This window comes from Strongylocentrotus purpuratus, unplaced genomic scaffold (genome assembly GCF_000002235.5).
Source record: "Strongylocentrotus purpuratus isolate Spur 01 unplaced genomic scaffold, Spur_5.0 spur5_scaffold_6, whole genome shotgun sequence".
In the NCBI taxonomy this organism is placed as follows: domain Eukaryota; kingdom Metazoa; phylum Echinodermata; class Echinoidea; order Camarodonta; family Strongylocentrotidae; genus Strongylocentrotus; species Strongylocentrotus purpuratus.
This window is the reverse complement of record NW_022145612.1, coordinates 25,688,756-25,706,017: the sequence shown is the minus strand read 5'-3', so window position 1 is coordinate 25,706,017 and position 17,262 is coordinate 25,688,756. Positions and strand designations below refer to the sequence as shown.

The 17,262-nt window shown below is 39.6% G+C and overlaps 1 protein-coding gene across 10 annotated transcripts in view; it reads right to left on the bottom strand.

Moving 5' to 3' along the window:
- LOC764448 (hemicentin-1) overlaps positions 1-17,262 on the bottom strand; it is a 92,828-nt gene that overhangs the window by 16,198 nt on the left and 59,368 nt on the right. For 8 of the 10 annotated variants that reach the window (XM_030973536.1, XM_030973538.1, XM_030973539.1 and 5 more), the window contains 11 exons: positions 16,071-16,258; positions 15,437-15,577; positions 14,445-14,603; positions 13,081-13,217; positions 12,279-12,438; positions 11,706-11,854; positions 7,000-7,132; positions 6,369-6,529; positions 5,249-5,470; positions 4,450-4,705; positions 3,359-3,519 (listed from right to left, as the gene is read on the bottom strand). In XM_030973536.1, the coding sequence (XP_030829396.1) occupies positions 3,359-3,519; positions 4,450-4,705; positions 5,249-5,470; positions 6,369-6,529; positions 7,000-7,132; positions 11,706-11,854; positions 12,279-12,438; positions 13,081-13,217; positions 14,445-14,603; positions 15,437-15,577; positions 16,071-16,258 (1,867 nt within the window). The remainder of the gene's footprint in view (positions 1-3,358; positions 3,520-4,449; positions 4,706-5,248; positions 5,471-6,368; positions 6,530-6,999; positions 7,133-11,705; positions 11,855-12,278; positions 12,439-13,080; positions 13,218-14,444; positions 14,604-15,436; positions 15,578-16,070; positions 16,259-17,262) is intronic. The other 2 variants (XM_030973545.1, XM_030973540.1) reach the window with 2 other exon arrangements.

Below are 17,262 nucleotides of genomic sequence, written 5' to 3'. Positions count from 1 at the left end.
CCATTTGGTAAAACTTCCAACCAGTTGAACAGCAACAATACTTCAATACTGGTACGTCTGTATTTCCAATGTAAGGGCATTGGTAATAAGTAGACTTACATAATTACGAAAAATTTTCGTATACTTGTACTTTATTGAAATTATTTTAGTTCACAGTTAATGTTTCCCTTATTCATGTTTAACTAAATGTAATTTATACGAAGTAGCGAAATGTCCTAATAACTGGTAATTTATATTTGTAGTATTTTCGAAATGAATTGCAAATAACTAAATTATCAGTAATTAAGAAATATGCTGTAAATTCAGATAAATTCTTTAAAAAACATAGATCTGCACGCACCCCATATTCAATATGCAAATAAATTGGTGTCAGCTGGGTCAACTCGAAATATGCCAACGCTCAGTCATCAACTGGTGCAACTGGAAATATGCAAACTCCAGTTATCAACTGGTGCAATGAAAATATGCCAACAGTCAGTTATCAACTGGTGAACATAGAAATATGCCAACAGTCACAGGATTATCACAACGGAACTTAAATGGTAACTGTGAAACCATCAAGACACCCAAGAATAACTCATTTTCACACATGGAAAACACGGAATACCCAGCTTATACTAATAATCCATTTGAGTCACGCGATCATCACCGCGGACCTGCTGGCAACTTTGACTACGATTTAAATAGGTGTTTTAAGACACCTAATCATGACTAATTTTTCACACCTAAAAGTCACGTATGCCCTGCTTAGATCAATAATCCGTTTGAGTCACGCGATCATCACCGCGGAACTTATGGCAACTTTGACTTCCATTTAAATAGGTGTTTTAAGTCACCTAATAATTACTAATTTTTCACACCTAAATATCACGGATTCACAGCTTAGATTAGTAATCAGTTTTAACTACGTGATCATCACCAAGAAAGTTATGGTAACTTTGAAACCATTTAAATAGGTGTTTTAAGACACCTAATAATGACTAATTTTTCACACCTAAAAGTCATGTATGACCAGCTTAGACCAATAATCCGTTTGAGTCACGAGATCATCACCGCGGAACTTATGGCAACTTTGACTACCATTTAAAAAGGTGTTTTAAAACACTTAATAATTACTAATTTTCACACCTACATATCACGTTTTCACAGCTTAGATTAGTTATCAGCTTGAGCCACGTGATCATAACCAAGAAATTTATGGTAACTTTGAAACCTTTTAAAGAGGTGTGTAAGACACCTCAGAATTACTAGTTGAATATAACCAGAGATTCACGGACAGACCAATAAGACGATTAGCCGGTGTAAGTAACGTGATTATTACCATCAACTTTGGATAACCTGTGAAACCAATCAATAAAGGTGCTTACAAGACCAAATAATTACGTATTTATCGCCACCATCGGTTAACTGACAAAAAACTCGTTGCTTGGTCAAGTGGTTATTTGGTCATAAACACTTGATTTACAGAGGTAAGTGGAATCACGTTACTCCAGTCGCGTGATAAACTGGTGGTTTTTAGGTCAGATGAAAACGTGAACAGGAGTACCTTTTTTGTTTAAATGAAGGCACGTGTCGATAACATTTAAATCTAGTTCAAAAGGTACTATACTTTAAAATCACTTAAAATACACTCCCAAAAGAGGTTACTTTTTAGTGTTCTGTTTATTGGGAACCCTAGTAAAAATGGGCTTTGGAAAAATATATTTTTGCTATTTTTTATTATTTATTTCCTATTTTCATGTGAATGTACCCTATTTAAACACTTTTTTTGTTATTTGAAAATAGTTTTAAAACAGCATTCGACCGCCTAATTTGTTCCTATTTCCTAGGAATTGGCGTTTTGATAACTATCGGTTCCGTGTCATTGCTGTGAACGACATTGGGGAGTCTGAACTAAGTGCAGAGGTAGCCTCAATGGTCTGCAATAAAATTCATGAGGTGTAGCTGAGTGTATTCTGTGCCATTGTGAATACCTGAATAACGCTGCATTGCCATAATGTCACGAATGAAAACCTGTGTATTATTTGTTCTATAAAATGGGTTGACAATCTTAATTAGCAAGGCTATAAGATGTCTCCCTGCAACCATCATCCATGGTTGTGATCACCAAAATGCACCCCATTCAGATGGTACCATGAAAATAGTAACAAATAATGCGCGGTAACTTGATCCAATTGATGCTTCTCATTGGCTACATTCTTGAAGCCATTTTATAAAATTTTATTAGCAAAAATGAAAAAACGCATTTTTAAAATTTCAATATCTTACATTCAAATTAGATTTACATTACAATATATCGTTAATACACAACTGATATTTCTATATATATATGTAAAAAAAAATTGCCAGCATTTAATACTTTCCATCTTTTTAGGAATTCATGATTGAGCTGTTCAATATTGGATTAAATTTATCTGCCATATTTACTAGTGTTGTTTAGGCAAAAAAAGGAAAATGCATGTTTTAATTTTCCATCTTGTTGTATACTTACATTAAGATTAGATTCTAAAACTGATATATATATATATATATATATATTTATATCCCTTATCGTTGTTGATTGTTGCATTAGAAGTTTACACAACAAGAAAAAGAATAGTTTTACTACATCGGACTACATCGGAATAGTTCATTTTTTATTGCTGACGTCACGCATAGTACCTTTTTTCCCTAGGGAAAAAAGGGACTATTTGCAAGCGTCCCCCAAACCCCCCATTTCAAATGCCTGCGCACGGCCAACTCGCGCAGTCTCACGCGTCGGCGCTCAAGTGCAAGCCATGCTTGCACTTGTGCAATAACTGCACTACAGTATAGGCGGCGTGGGCCAGCTTAATCCACCCTTCAATATTTTATTTGAGCCGTGCAATTTTTATTTTATTTCTTTTCTGAATGTGAGATGTAAATGTGAGTATATGGTACATGTTACAGAAGTGTACAAGGAATGAACAGATTGAAGGGATATAAAACAAATATAAAATGGGTCATTCTCGGAACAAGCTAAAACTATTCGCACTCAGGAACATCATTAGTACTATTCTCCCTCTGGCTGATGGCCCTCGAGAAAATAGCACTAACTGACGTTCCTTCGATGCAAATAGTTTCAGCTAGATCCTCGAGTGTCATTGTATATTTGAATAATATACCAAACAATTTGCCCCCATTGGTTGTTAGTACTCTTATCATTATTTACATACTAAATAAAGAAGATGATGTCTATTTAGATTTCCTATATAATACAAAATTGCAATTTCCTCAAAAATCGGATCACAGGACAATCATGTAGTGTGCGGTAGACTTTAGAAATATATCCGACCCTCAACAGTGGCAAGTCTGTCCCATGATTTCAATGCAAACTTACAGCTTGGAATTGCCAGTGCATATCTGCCCACTTGGTGTCGTACTGGATGATGTAATATTGGATAGGAGCATTGTTGTCATTGCCAGGCTCCCAGAAAAGGTCCATTGCAAACTCCTGTTGCTTGGCTCGAAGCATCAGAATCTGAGGAGATTCAGGCCGACCTGGGAAAAGCACAATGCATCAAATGTTAAATAAAGCTTCTCATCAATGTTATTTTTTTTCACACCAAAATACTGTATAAACATGACATCTATTGTTCTTTATGGCTACTTCTTTATGGCTTCATGTATATCTTTCAAGCAGGGTTGAGCATTATGACAAAAATATGATGAGCGTTTTCACGCAAGCAAACATCAAGAAGTTTGAAATGGTTAAACCCGTTATTTCGGCTTTAATTACAATGTCTACCGCAGGACAAGCAGCGTAGCAGCCATGCTGAATCAGCTCAAGTGGCCAAGATTATATCACATCACTAACTTGCTGATAGACATATCCCACACACTTTCCTCACTCCATCTAAATCCCTGCATAGAGGGCATTCCAAGAAGATCATAGTTCTGTTTGCCAGAACTCTGGTCCACCAGAGGTGCTTCTTCCCGGATGTAATAAGACTCTAGAACTCTCTCCCTCAGAACACCATTAATTGTACCTCTGTTTACAGCTTCAAGCAAGAGGTACAAAAGACCAGGCTCCGCTAAAACGGTAGTTGTTTTTACTCGCACTTGATCAATTACTGTACCTTTTATCAGACATTAATGTACACACATCTGCACTGCACCTCAACAGTATCACAATACACCTGACGGTAAACTGTGCAGGCATTTACTGCAAAGCTTAGGACCCTGTGAGGTAGGTTATACCTTATACATTAATGAATCCTATATCTATAAGTAGATTCAACAAATCTTACAAGGATCGTAAATTTGTTTTTTTGTATCTCATTTGTGTTTAATTTGTGTACATTTCTTTTTAATCACACGATTGTTATCCATATCAATTCAGTTGTATGACTGCAATTATGGATTTAACAACAACAAAAAATATTTAAAAAATAAAGTGGCACTAATGCATGAATGAAGAGTGCATCTTACAAGCTTCTCCAGGGAACCCATAATGAATCTCTGGTTCAGGTCCTGGTCCCCCACTATTCACTGATCGTACAGAGAACTCAAACTCCTCGCAAAGTTTGCTAGCATCTACGATGTAATTCTGGATGATTCCAGTAGGATTATCATCAGTGTTTTCTGGGTATACTGTATCCTTTGTGAATGGTTCACTTGAAATCCTGGGTCTGTATGCAACCTCGTAGTGGAAATCATCCCCACCGTAGTAGAAGGGGTGAATTGCCTGAAAACATGAAGTCAAGTAACCATCAAGTTATACTCAAATATCACTCGAAACGCATCTCTTTAGTTGAAAAACTAGCTAATTCTAATGTAATGCGACTACTGAATGAACACTGCCAATGAGTATTTCTTGGGCTATTTTATGGTTGTTTTAACTGTTTATACCACAAGCAGTGCATCTACAAAGTTAAGGTACTATACATATCATGTTTTGGAGCAAGTGCCATGAGCGCCTGAGCTGGTGGATACCAGGCCTATAAAAGCAATGTTACTATTTATTGTCTAGAACCAACAAATACACATGAATATGCAATTATTGTTTACCGTATATTTAACTACGACAGTTATACAAAATAATTGTATTTTTTATTAAAAATAGGAGATTAAAATAAAATAAATCAAACACCTGTACATTCTTGATTTCTATATATATATATATATCTATATATTAAATACCTTGATCATTATATTAAAGACTGCCAAATAGTCAGTAGAGATGTTAAGAATAACAACCTAATAATCTCATCATCTCTTGAGGTCCTACCTGCCATCTTATGACCATCGATTCGGGTCTAGTGCTACTTCCGCTGACTCCGCTTGGGTTTACAGAGGGTGGGGCAACTTGAGGATTGAATGTTGGGGCTACCTCCGCACTTGGTTCAGACTCCCCAATCTCGTTCACAGCAATGACACGGAACCGATAGTCCACGAACGGCTGCAGGTAAAGCACTTTGCGATAGATTGCAAGGCCACCTGATGTCTCATTCTAGAGAGAAAGAGAGAGAGAGAGAGATAAATACAAATTAATAACTGAATTCAAAATCACAACAGAAATTAGTCCTGAATTGAAACTGGTCCCCGACCATCGAGCTGAAACCCAGTTTTGTGTTATCAGGTTTCTATCACATTAATAAGTCCCCATAAATTCCTGCTTATGCATTTGTATGCAAATGCAAATTATGCATTTGTAATTTGAAATATTGACATGCTTATAAAATTATTATTATGTACATTGCAATCCTTTTCTTACTTTTGTGCTCTTGCAAACTTCAACTCTATAAAGACCAGGAGTGCGTGCGCGACACACAACAATGGTCATTATTAATGCTGATCTACTCACTCCATTCCAGCGAGAGTAGTCGCACTAAGGAATGGTAGCACTTGCACTATAGGCTGAATTTGGATGGGGATCGATAACTCATCGGCTCGCTCAATGCCCTGACAGCCTTGTATGTCAGCGGCGGCAATTTATTTTATATTCAATTGTGAGAGCATTTGATATGAACATTGAAACATGTAAAATCTTAAGGACAGAGGTTCTGAACATTCATTTGATTAATGAAATGTAAATTTCAAGGGATTTCATGGTTCAGAATTGTGGTGACGTCAGTTCAGTAGTGCCCATTGTCAACGATTTGAAGCCATGCATTCAGCTTTTATTTGACTAGAAGAGTTCAATGCACTAACATTCTGGTTGGTAGTACTCTCATCTTTATTGAGATAATAAATAAAGAAGATGATGTTTGTTTAGATTTTCTATCAAGTACAAAATTGCAATTTCTTCAAAAATCGAATCACAGGACCATCATGTAGTGCGTGGTGGATTTTAGAAATACGACCCTCAACAGTGGCATGTCTGTCCAATGATTTCAACGCAAACTTACTGCTTGGAATTGCCAGTGCATATCTGCCCACTTGGTGTCGTACTGGACGATGTAATATTGGATAGGAGCATTGTTATCATTGCCAGGCTCCCAGAAAAGGTCCATTGCAAACTCCTGTTGCTTGGCTCGAAGCATCAGAATCTGAGGAGATTCAGGCCGACCTGGGAGAAGCCCAATGCATCAAATGTTAAATAAAGCTTCTCATTAACTTTTTTATCTTCACAAAATACTGTATAAATATGAAATTGAAAACGATATATAGATAAGGCCTGAATTTTTTTTAATAACTCAGCCATGTCATATACTGTGTTGAATGATATAATTTATCAAAAAATGAATCAAATAAAGGCTTCTTAGCACAAGTGGTGTTAGTAATACACTTCAGAATTGCTGATGATTCTTGGAATTGTATAGTGCCATATTTCTGTTAAAAACATTCAAAATGCTGGCTGTGCCAATGAAGTCAGTATTTACACATTTACTGAAATGGTTATTAGTTTTGAGGCATGATTCAGAAGATTTATTTCCATTTGCTACATGGTCATCTTGTGAATCAGTTCAACAGCTGTTGGTGGTACAAGCAAAAAAGGGACCTAAGATGTCACTGTAGATGTCATTTTCTAAGTCGTACCTTTTACAATGAGTTGAGCAGAGGCATTCACTGAATGAACTGTGGCTGCACTCTCATCAATGGTTGCTTCCAAAACACATGTATAGGTTCCTGAATGAGTAAAATGGGCATTCGCTATTCTCAGGGAGTTGCCCTATATCGAGGAAAGAAAAAGAACAAATTTTAGTACCGTAATGCAATTTCATTGAACTTTTTCATTTCTTTAATCCGAAAGGCTATTCAGGCTTTTAAAAATGAGCAATACTAAATATTTTTATAACTATATATAATCTCTATAATAAATTAACCGAAAAAACATTGAGCAGAGCATTTTGTTAAAAAAAATCTGTGTATGCAATAATAGTGCATTTTTTTAAACCCAACAATTTCTTAAACAACTTTGGAAGAATAAAGTACATAAAAACAGCCCAAAGGTACTAAACAGTTATCACTCTACCAACAAACAGTGATGAAGAGTAAGACTTAATACATCTACAGTAAACAAGCAACTCTTGGTTTTAGATTTAAACCCTCAGATGGATAATAATCATTTCCTTTCTCTGACAAGTATTAACACAAACAATAATGAAAAATCAACCAAAATGAGAGAAAGACATCTTTTTCTTCTTGATTTCATCCTGGTTTAGAGTTGTTTCCTTCCCAGAGTGATTTAGTGGAAAATAGGCAGACAATATAATAGGGGTACATAAATGTTAAATCTTTACCAGATGTGCTAATGACAGCTTATGCAGAAGCTGCTTTGTTCACTGAAGATCGTTTTAAGTGCATTTCCAGGATAAATTTTAGGAATGCGGCACGGTAACCCATGGTCTGGGCAGTAATGGGTGGTTCATCATTGACTCCAAGGAGGATGATATTTGTGGTGACTTTGGCCACGGAATTGGGAGGAACTGATTGTAGTACATGTAGGTGTTGAGTGCAAATTAATGTGGTCTTGATGAATGGGGGGCACGCATGTTCCTATCATTTGGTTGACTGTTTCATTTGCTGTCAGACAGGGACATGCTGGACTCTGAGCTTTTTGACAAGGTAGTCAATCAGAAAAATCAGAACTGATTTTATTATTTAATATATAATTCTATGTATCTACCTATTATTTGCTAGTTTATCTAAACTATGCCACCATGGAGAATTTAAAACGTCACATTCGCGCATGCCCCATCCCAAATACATCACCTTCCCAGGGTTCACGTGCGCAACACACGTCCACCATTCATCCTCTTTCACGAGCCGCCAGAGACAACGCTTCAGACATGTTGCCAGGCAAGGAGAGGGGAAGGAGGGAGAGGGGACAGAGGGAGGGACATAGGTAGATACATAAATTTATATAGTATATAATAAAATCAGTTCTGATTTTTCTGATTTACCACAATAAATCAATGTATCTACCTATTATTTGCTATATAGACCAGCACAGAAAGGACCGGAATGCATGTCCCAAACAAGAAGGAGATTACTGGGGAACAATGGCAGACGTAGCCACCCTTAGGGTTGCAAACAAAACCTCCCCAGAAGGGACGTCCCTAAGATAAAACAACGTAAATGAATCCAGAGACCGCCAAAAGGCGGCCTTCAAAATGCCGGTCAAACTCCCTCCCTGGAACAACGCCCAGGAAGTGCTGATACTTCTGGTATCGTAGGCCCTGGTCTTGCCCTCTGGGAGGAGGGCCTCAGGTCCAGCCGCCTGAATAGCTTCCACTATCCATCTCGAGATGGACTCTCGAGAAGCAGGAGAAAAGGGCAATCGAGAGATGAGCAATAATTGTTCATCCTTTCGATGACCCTTGGTTTTATCTAAATACCACTTAAGTACCCTCACTGGGCACCAGACCTTGTCCTCCGCGACCGAGGAGAATTCCGAAAGAGGACTGAGGAAAACCTCCACTGGCCCAGAGGACGCTGACTGATTTTTGGCATTGAAGGAAGGCCGTCGGACCAACCGAACCACCGTCTCTCCCACCTGATGTGGACAGGGGAGGTAGACAGAGCATGAAGCGTACTCCTTCGCTGTCCAGAAACTATTGCCATAAGGAACACAGTTTTCACCGTCAAATGAATAAGTGACGCCTTAATAGACAAAGGCTCAAAAGGAGGCTTTGCTAAACCTCCAAAACATATGGTAGGCTCCAAGCCGGGGCCAGCATCTGTTTAGCTGGCTGTTGCAGAAAAAAGGAACGCAGTAGCTTGGACAAGAAATGCAAGTTAGACAACCCTGAACCGTCCGGAAACCCGACATTAATGGCGGCGATGGCCGAACGGTAACCACCTACGACTATGGACTATAAACTGGGAAGCTCTCTCAGAGAATCCCGAAGCCCTAGCATCCTCTCCAACAACGGTCAGGCGGTCAGAGAGAGCACCGTGGGACAAATCCCAACAGAGGCTGGCACACCAAGTCCGGCCCCAGTGGGAAAGGAAAGGGCGACCCGTCCAGAAGAAGAGGAAACCACGGCCTCGTCGGCCAACATGGAGCTACCAGAAGGACCCATGCCTGATCCTCCTTGATCTTCTTCAGGACCCGAGGGATCAGAGGAAAGGGGGGGGGGAGCGTAGCCCCAGAAGTGCCCCCGATGGAGGGAGAAGGCATCCAGTGCCCAGGCCTCCCGATCCTGAACCCGCGAACAATACCGCGGAAGACGGTGGTTGATAGTGGTGGCAAACAGATCGATCTCTAGAGGATCCCAAGCCACCCTGAGCTGGTCGAACACCTCTAGATTCAGCGACCACTCCGAGGGAAGACACTTGCCCCGAGAGAGAGTCTGCTATCAGGTTGTCCTCCCCCGGGCCATCAGGACAATGTTGTTGGCCCGACACCTGCTCCACAGCTGGGCTGGCAAGAGCATTCAGCGACGTTGACCGTGTCCAGCCCTGCCAATTGATATAACCCGCCATCGTAGTGTTGTCCACGAGGACCAGCACAGAACGCCCCACACAAGCCCGTCTGAAGCTCCAGAACATTGATGTGGGGAATGGTGCACAAATGGGACCGAAACCATCTCGCCCTTGCAATGCCCCCCCCCCCTCCCTCCGACCCAGAAGTGATGCAGCCGATGCAAGAGACACCGATGGAAGAGGGGTACTCAGAGGCTTGTCCTGCACCTGAAACAAACGTTCGCCCAGGGGTCGAGCAGACGTACGATTTTCCTTGCTAGTGAAATCCACACATTGAGGGAATCGATGGTAGGTGTAAAAAACTTCAGCAGGTGCCTCTGAAAGGGCCTGATAAGAAGTCTGCAGTCCAGAATTACCTCAACCAAAATGGCTGGGCCGAGGGACCTGGTTCGGGATGTCTATCTCCGCACCCAAGTACACTGGGGAACGAGTGGGAGCTAGCTCTGACTTCTCCCAGTTGACCAGGAAACCAAGCTCCTGAGTGGTCTGGAGTAACAGGCGAACTGAACCCGGAGAACCGCCTCTGAAATTGCAAGCAAGAGCCAGTTGTCTAAATAGACAAAGAGGCGAAGGCCGCGATTCCTCAGAAAACCGGCCAGAGCTGCCACCACACGGGTGAAAACGCGAGGGGCCAGTCTGAGATGGAACGGAAGGGCACAAAACATGAAGGTCTCGCCCTCGAAGGCGAAACCCAGGAGATCCAGCATACGGGGATGAATCGGGACATAAAAGTATGCATCCTTCAGATCAAGGGAGACGGCCCAGTCCGTCCGCTCAATCATGGGCAAGTTGGAGACCAAGGTCTCCATCCAAAAATGTACTGGGGGATGAAAGTATTGATCATTTTTATTTTCAATATCATGTGCAACTTCCCAGAGCGCTTGGGGATCACAAAAATCGGGGAGAGACAGGCACGGATCCACGGGCCTAATTCTTCCGGCCCGGCTATGGCAACCCCTTTGTGTAAAAACTAGATAAACTCAGTTTATCAGAAAAACTGTGTTTATCAATGATAAACTCAGTTTATCAACTGATGAACTGAGTTTTTCTGATAAACTGAGTTTATCAACTGATAAACTCTGTTTATCTGATAAACTCTGTTTATCTGTTGATAAACTGAGTTTTTCTTGATAAACTGGGTTTATCAACTGATAAACTGAGTTTTTCTGATAAACTGTGTTTATCTGTTGATAAACTGAGTTTATCTGAGAAAAACAGAGTTTATCTGAGAAAAACAGAGTTTATCTGAGAAAAACATAGTTTATCTGAGAAAAATCTGAGTTTATCTAGTTTTTACACAAAGGGCTTGCCATAGCCGGGCCGGAAGAAATAGGCCCGTGGATCCGCGCCTGGGGAGAGACACAGAAGTGGATGGCCTCTCACCCTCTCTATGGCGCCCTTCTCCAGCAGCAACTGTATCTCGGCCGAGATACGCTGCCGAAAAAGGGCGGATAAGGCTGGCGGACGGATATGGATTGAATCGTGCGAGAGGGGCTCTGCAAGCCTTATGCAGAACCTGTCTCGCATGTCGGAGCGCACAAATGTGTCTAGCAAATAATAGGTAGATACATTGATTTATTGTGGTAAATGACTTGGACATGTGCAGGCAGTTAAAGTTACAAGTGGTAATGAGAGCTACAGCTAATAAACGATGGGCAGGACTATATAACAACCACAAACAGGAGGGGCAGCTAGGGTTGAACAGGCGTGCAAGCACGATTAAGGGTGCCCACAGTGGCAGATAAACAAACTAATATCCTACTTTTCAAAGACCAATGAAGACCTATTGAAATGTCTAGTGTATGCATATTTACCTGATTAGCCTCGAGTCTCTGACCATCTTTCATCCAGTAGACATAGGGTTCAATCAGCTCCTCGTCATACATTATTTCACACTGGAAAGTGGCTGTATTGCCCTCTCGAATCATCAAATTAGCAGGAGAAAGGTAAATTGTCGTCTTGCCTGTTCAGTGGTCATAGGAGGAATGGGAGGGAGAGATCACACATTCACAATGAATATCATCTCTCTTTATCAACTTCATTTTGCAATGCACAGATCAGCATAATATTTTTCAAGTCTTGTTTAGAATGGGTTACATGACCTATTGAAGTAAACATTAGTAGATTGGGGCAAATATGATACATTTTAAAATCTTGCAAACACTTGACCAAACATTGCTTTTGTAGGAGTATATAGCAATTTGACACAAGCGAGTGTCTGCATATGTTGCTACTTTTGTATTCAACAGAAAATTTAAATTAATGTTTTGGCAGAACTATAAAAAAGTGGTATTTGCAACCCTATGCAAGAGGAACAAGAGAAGGGATTATAATTTGAAACTAAAATAAAGCCAACAAAAATGAAAATTATAAAAAAAACCTCTCACCTAGCACTGTCAGGGTAGCACTACCTGTTGCCTCATAATCTTCTCCATCAATAGCGTTTTCTGCTCTGCATTCATATTCGCCGCTATCCACTTTCTTGACATTGTTGATCACTACGCTTCCCTCAGTTTCATTGAGGGTGTATTTGATCCCATTGGTCAACTATAGTTCATAACAGGGGCAAAAAAGGGAGTGTCAAAGAACTAAACAGAACTAATAATCATTATAAGTTCTCTAGCACATTTCAGGACCATAGGCCCTCACAACGCACTTTACAAAGTGCAATTAACAATTCACAGTAACCCTTACCAAAAAGATATATTTTAAGGGCTTTTAAAAATGTGATGAAGTGCAATGTAGCGATACTGAAATACCGTTCCAAAGTTTAGGGCCTCCACATGCCGGTGCTCTGTCACCATAGAGTATATATAATATTGACCCTCTGTTGACATTTTATTAGACTGAATTAGATTGAATATAGTCACACTCATCTGGGTCAATATTATATTTATATTATAATTGGTACTGCGACAGTACAGCTGAGAGTGCTTCATCTTCATAGGGACTGATTTTCATTAGAATTGAATATTTTCACACTCATCTGAGTGAAGATTATATACTTAAGAGCCACTACAAAATCCACATGAACAAAAACAGAGAAAGGTCACATTTCCTTTTCACAAATCTAGCATCAATGCAAACATGAATGCTCTCGTTCTTTATGCTGATAACTGATATGAATGCAGTGTGCAGGGATGCGAAAAAGGCAACAGAAGTGTTAAGAATGTTCAGCAGCCTGCTTACCACTGATCCCTTGAAGGTCCATGTTATGGTTGGAGTAGGTCTTCCTTTAAAATGGCAGATGAACTTGGCAGAGTCATCCTCTACAACACTTAGTCTTCTCGTCAGAGGCGTGTAACTAGTTATCCTAGCAGGGAAATCTACAAACATAATGAAGGGAGAGACAGCAAGGTCATGTCAGAGATAACAATACACAATACACTATCACTTGACTCCCTATTTATTAAAATTACTCACTTTTCCTGTTGTGTCTCTTCATGACAGCACCATCACAATCTTATCAAATAACCAAAAATAAGAGTGCAAGGCTGAAAATATATGCTTGTAAGTAGCCTGGGGAACAACAGCTTTAAGAGGATCAATAGCAAGCGCGTAGCCAGGATTTCATTTTAGGGGGGGCGGTGCGCGAAGCGCGGAAGCTTTAAAAGAAGACGATTCGTTGTACCTTTCTCGACTCATAATCCTTGTCTGAATTCAGTCCCTCCCCTCTCTCGCGCGAAGCTTTGACGTTTCATTAAATTATTAGAGAAAGAAGACGATTCGTTGTACCTCTCTCGACTCTTAATCCTTATCTGTATTCAGTCCCTCCCCTCTCTCACGGGAAGCTTTGACGTTTCTTTAAATTATTAGAGAAAGAAGGCGATTCTTTGTACCTTTCTCGACTCTTAATCCTTGTCTGAATTCTGTTCCCCCCCCCCTCTCGCGCGAAGCTTTGACGTTTCATTAAATTATTAGAGAAAGAAGACGATTCGTTGTACCTTTCCCGACTCATATTTCTTAATTTGAACTCAGTTTCCCCCTTCCCGCGCGAAGCGCGGAAGCTTTGACGATTCATTATACCGTTCTCGACTCCTTTTCCCTTTTTCTTCCTACGTCCTCTTTCTTTTTTTCTTCTCTTTCTCTCTCTTTTTTTTTTTTTTTGGCCGGCGTTTTGGGGGGGCGACCGCCCCCACCGCCCCCCCCTGGCTACGCGCCTGATCAATAGCCTACCAAAGGGCACAAGCGCATCGACTTGGATTGAACTAGGACCTCTCGGTTATGAGACCACTGCTTCACCACTGAGCAATCGAGCCATTTAGTAGACTCTCAAGATTTGTATATCTCTCTCTCTCAATAAAAATAAGTGAATACAGCTCAATAGCAGCTGGTGCAAATCTAGTTTATACCAAATCAACAAATTTCTTACATCATGGACCATCAAATAGAATTGCCTAAAAGGCCAGAGACACATTGAAATAACTGAGTGATTGATTCATCTGAAATCACTCAGGTGAAGTCTTAGACATGCCTTGTGAAAACTTGCAATATATTCTTGTAAAGAATTTGGGGCAGATTTCAAAGTGACCAAGGTACAAATGTATACTCACAGACTACATTGAGTACAACACTGGTGAGTTCCTCTTTGTACTTGTTGGTAGCTATACACTGGAACACATTGCTGTCTGTTGTCTGTAGGTTTGTGATAGCTATGGTTGCTAACTGAGGGTCTCCAGTCACCACAGTCCATCTTTCTGTATCTATGTTGGCTGTGAAAGTAGAAAGAAAATATTTCTAAACAACCCAAAGTTCAGATTTAAAGGTCTTATTTGTACAGTTTTGGTAAGGCTTCAGAAAAATTTCGTAAGATTTCTTTGATTTCAGATGACAATTAACAAGATACTTGTAATACTATGCTTCTATCAAGTTTTTCCTCAAGAGAAATATTCAACTAATAAGAACTACGGTAGGCAATTATGATGATTGTGTGTCTGCCACATGCCATCTTCACATGAAATGCAGAGATTGTTGTGTAGGCAGCCATCAGGTTGGTAGGGTCTTAGTGTAGGGTAGTATTTAGCTGTGATATAGCATTCCTTTTGAAGATATATATTGAAGTTTACTACAAATAATGGATGGAATATCAAATAAAAATCTGACATATCACTTTTGATACATTGAGAAGATATAGACTACGTGTAACACATTTCACTCGTTCTGCTATCAAAACTGTAAATGAGCTTTTATTAAAATTTATTAAAAAAACACATTAGTTGACTTCACTTTCACATTGTCATCCTACTACGCAACTTCTACAAGTTGTACTATTACTGCTAATTCTACTAACAGGTCTGTTCCCCTGTAGTACCAGTACTACTGGTACTTTGCTACCTTTACTTATTATTTTAACTTCAGTCTATTTTCAACTTTCAATTCTCTTTGGAGGGTGTTAACTCATACACTTTTATACAGAATAATGCCCTTCTGTATCTGAGCAGACAAACTGATCTTTTTACATTAATGATAAATAAAGCAGCAGCTAGAACAGAGGAAGTCCTCTTGGATCCACACTGAAATGAAAATGTCCTATAGCTGCTTTTACATTCAAAATCAGCCCAAGGTTGTCCGTTAACAAGCCATTCAACAGTGGGCGGTGGAACACCCTCAGAACGGCATTCAATGTCAAATGATTCACCAGGTCCCTTGGTTTCATCAAAGGGTGGGGCTGGGAAATATGGCGCAGCTAAATACACAAAAAGGGAGAGAAAAGTAACAAAGTGGTCCTGTTAACCCGTTTACTACTGAATTATCTTATTCCCATAGGCTTTTCACAGGGACCACCAGGTTCCCGTAAGCAATGGGTTAAATGTATCACTATGACATCAGTCTTTTCATTTGTTTTATAAAAGAGAGACATACACTTAAATACATGGTTTTTATGATATCCTTGTATACTTATTTCCTGAAGGTCAATAGCCTACAAAATTATATATATCCCATGTACACCACATTAACAATTGGTTCAATTTATAGCATAGTAGAAGGAAATGAAATGGACTACTACAAAAGGTCTCAATACACAACTACTTAACATTGTACCTTATTCATTGGACAGAGTAAGACTTTATATAAGCACAGATGTTGTTACTAATATCAGGATATAGTATAAAACTAAGCATTTGCAGGCATTAATTTTTTTTCTCTCCATATACATCATTATTTGACTTGCAACTTACATTCCACAGTAACTACTGTGCTGAATTCATCATCCCCTCCCGTGTTTGATGCAACACATGTATATGTTCCCTCGTCACTGTTCTCGACAGCGGAGATGACCAGCGCCTGCCCGGATTCTTCAATAGATACTCGTCCTCCAGACTGTAGCTGCTCCTCTCCTCTCTTCCATGTGATTACAGGGGTTGGGCTGGAGAAAGGGGAAAAGGGAGAAAGGGAGAAAGAGAGAGGAAAAGAGAGAGATATTTTCATGCAATAGGCCATTTTTGTTATGTAATCAAATTTAATTCAAAAATCTTTGTTAATAGTGCCTTGTTACAAATTATTTAATTCACCTGTTTTGATTAATTGTATTTCAATAATGGGAGTGCGAATTGCATACATTAATTGTTGCTAGGTAGGACAAACATTATGGCTTGTCCTACCTAACAACACGTAATGTGTGCAATTTGCATGCCGACTATTTAAATACAATTACTACAAACAGGTGAATTCAAGAATTTGTAAAATGAAAGATTTGTGCTTTAAATTTGATTACATTACAAAAATGGTCTTTGACCATGTTATGCCCTACACAATATTTTTTAAAGCCATTACAGTTGGATCTTTTAAAGAATTTGTACAAATATTTTTCAAAAAGAAGATACAGGTATATGCAAGAAAAGTAAGGAAACTAGATGGAACTTCGACTGCGCGCAGTCGAAAATGATGCCTCCGTCATAGAGCAAGTTTACAAACCAAAAAGCAATTTCTCATATACATTTATGACCCTTTGATCTTTGACCTCATGACCCTAAAATGTACTCAGTTCATTGGCTCTGCAAGATGTCCTGAGTTAAATAGTAATCCATCTGTCAGTTCTAATGAGAATGCGTTCACAAGCTATTTTTGCATACATAATGAGCCCATGACATTTGACCTTTGACCTCATGACCCAAGAATCTACTCAGTTCATTGGCTCTGCAAGATACATACATGATCTAAGTTTGGTAGGAATCCATCAATCTGTTCTAATGATAATGCGATCACAAGCTATTTTTTTGCATACATGAGCCGCAAGACCTTTGACCTTGACCAAGACCCCAAAATCTAATCAGTTCATCGGCTCTGCAAGTAACATACATGACCTAAGTTTGGCAGGAATCCATCAATTGGTTCTTGAGATAACGCGATCACGAGCTGTTTTTGCATACA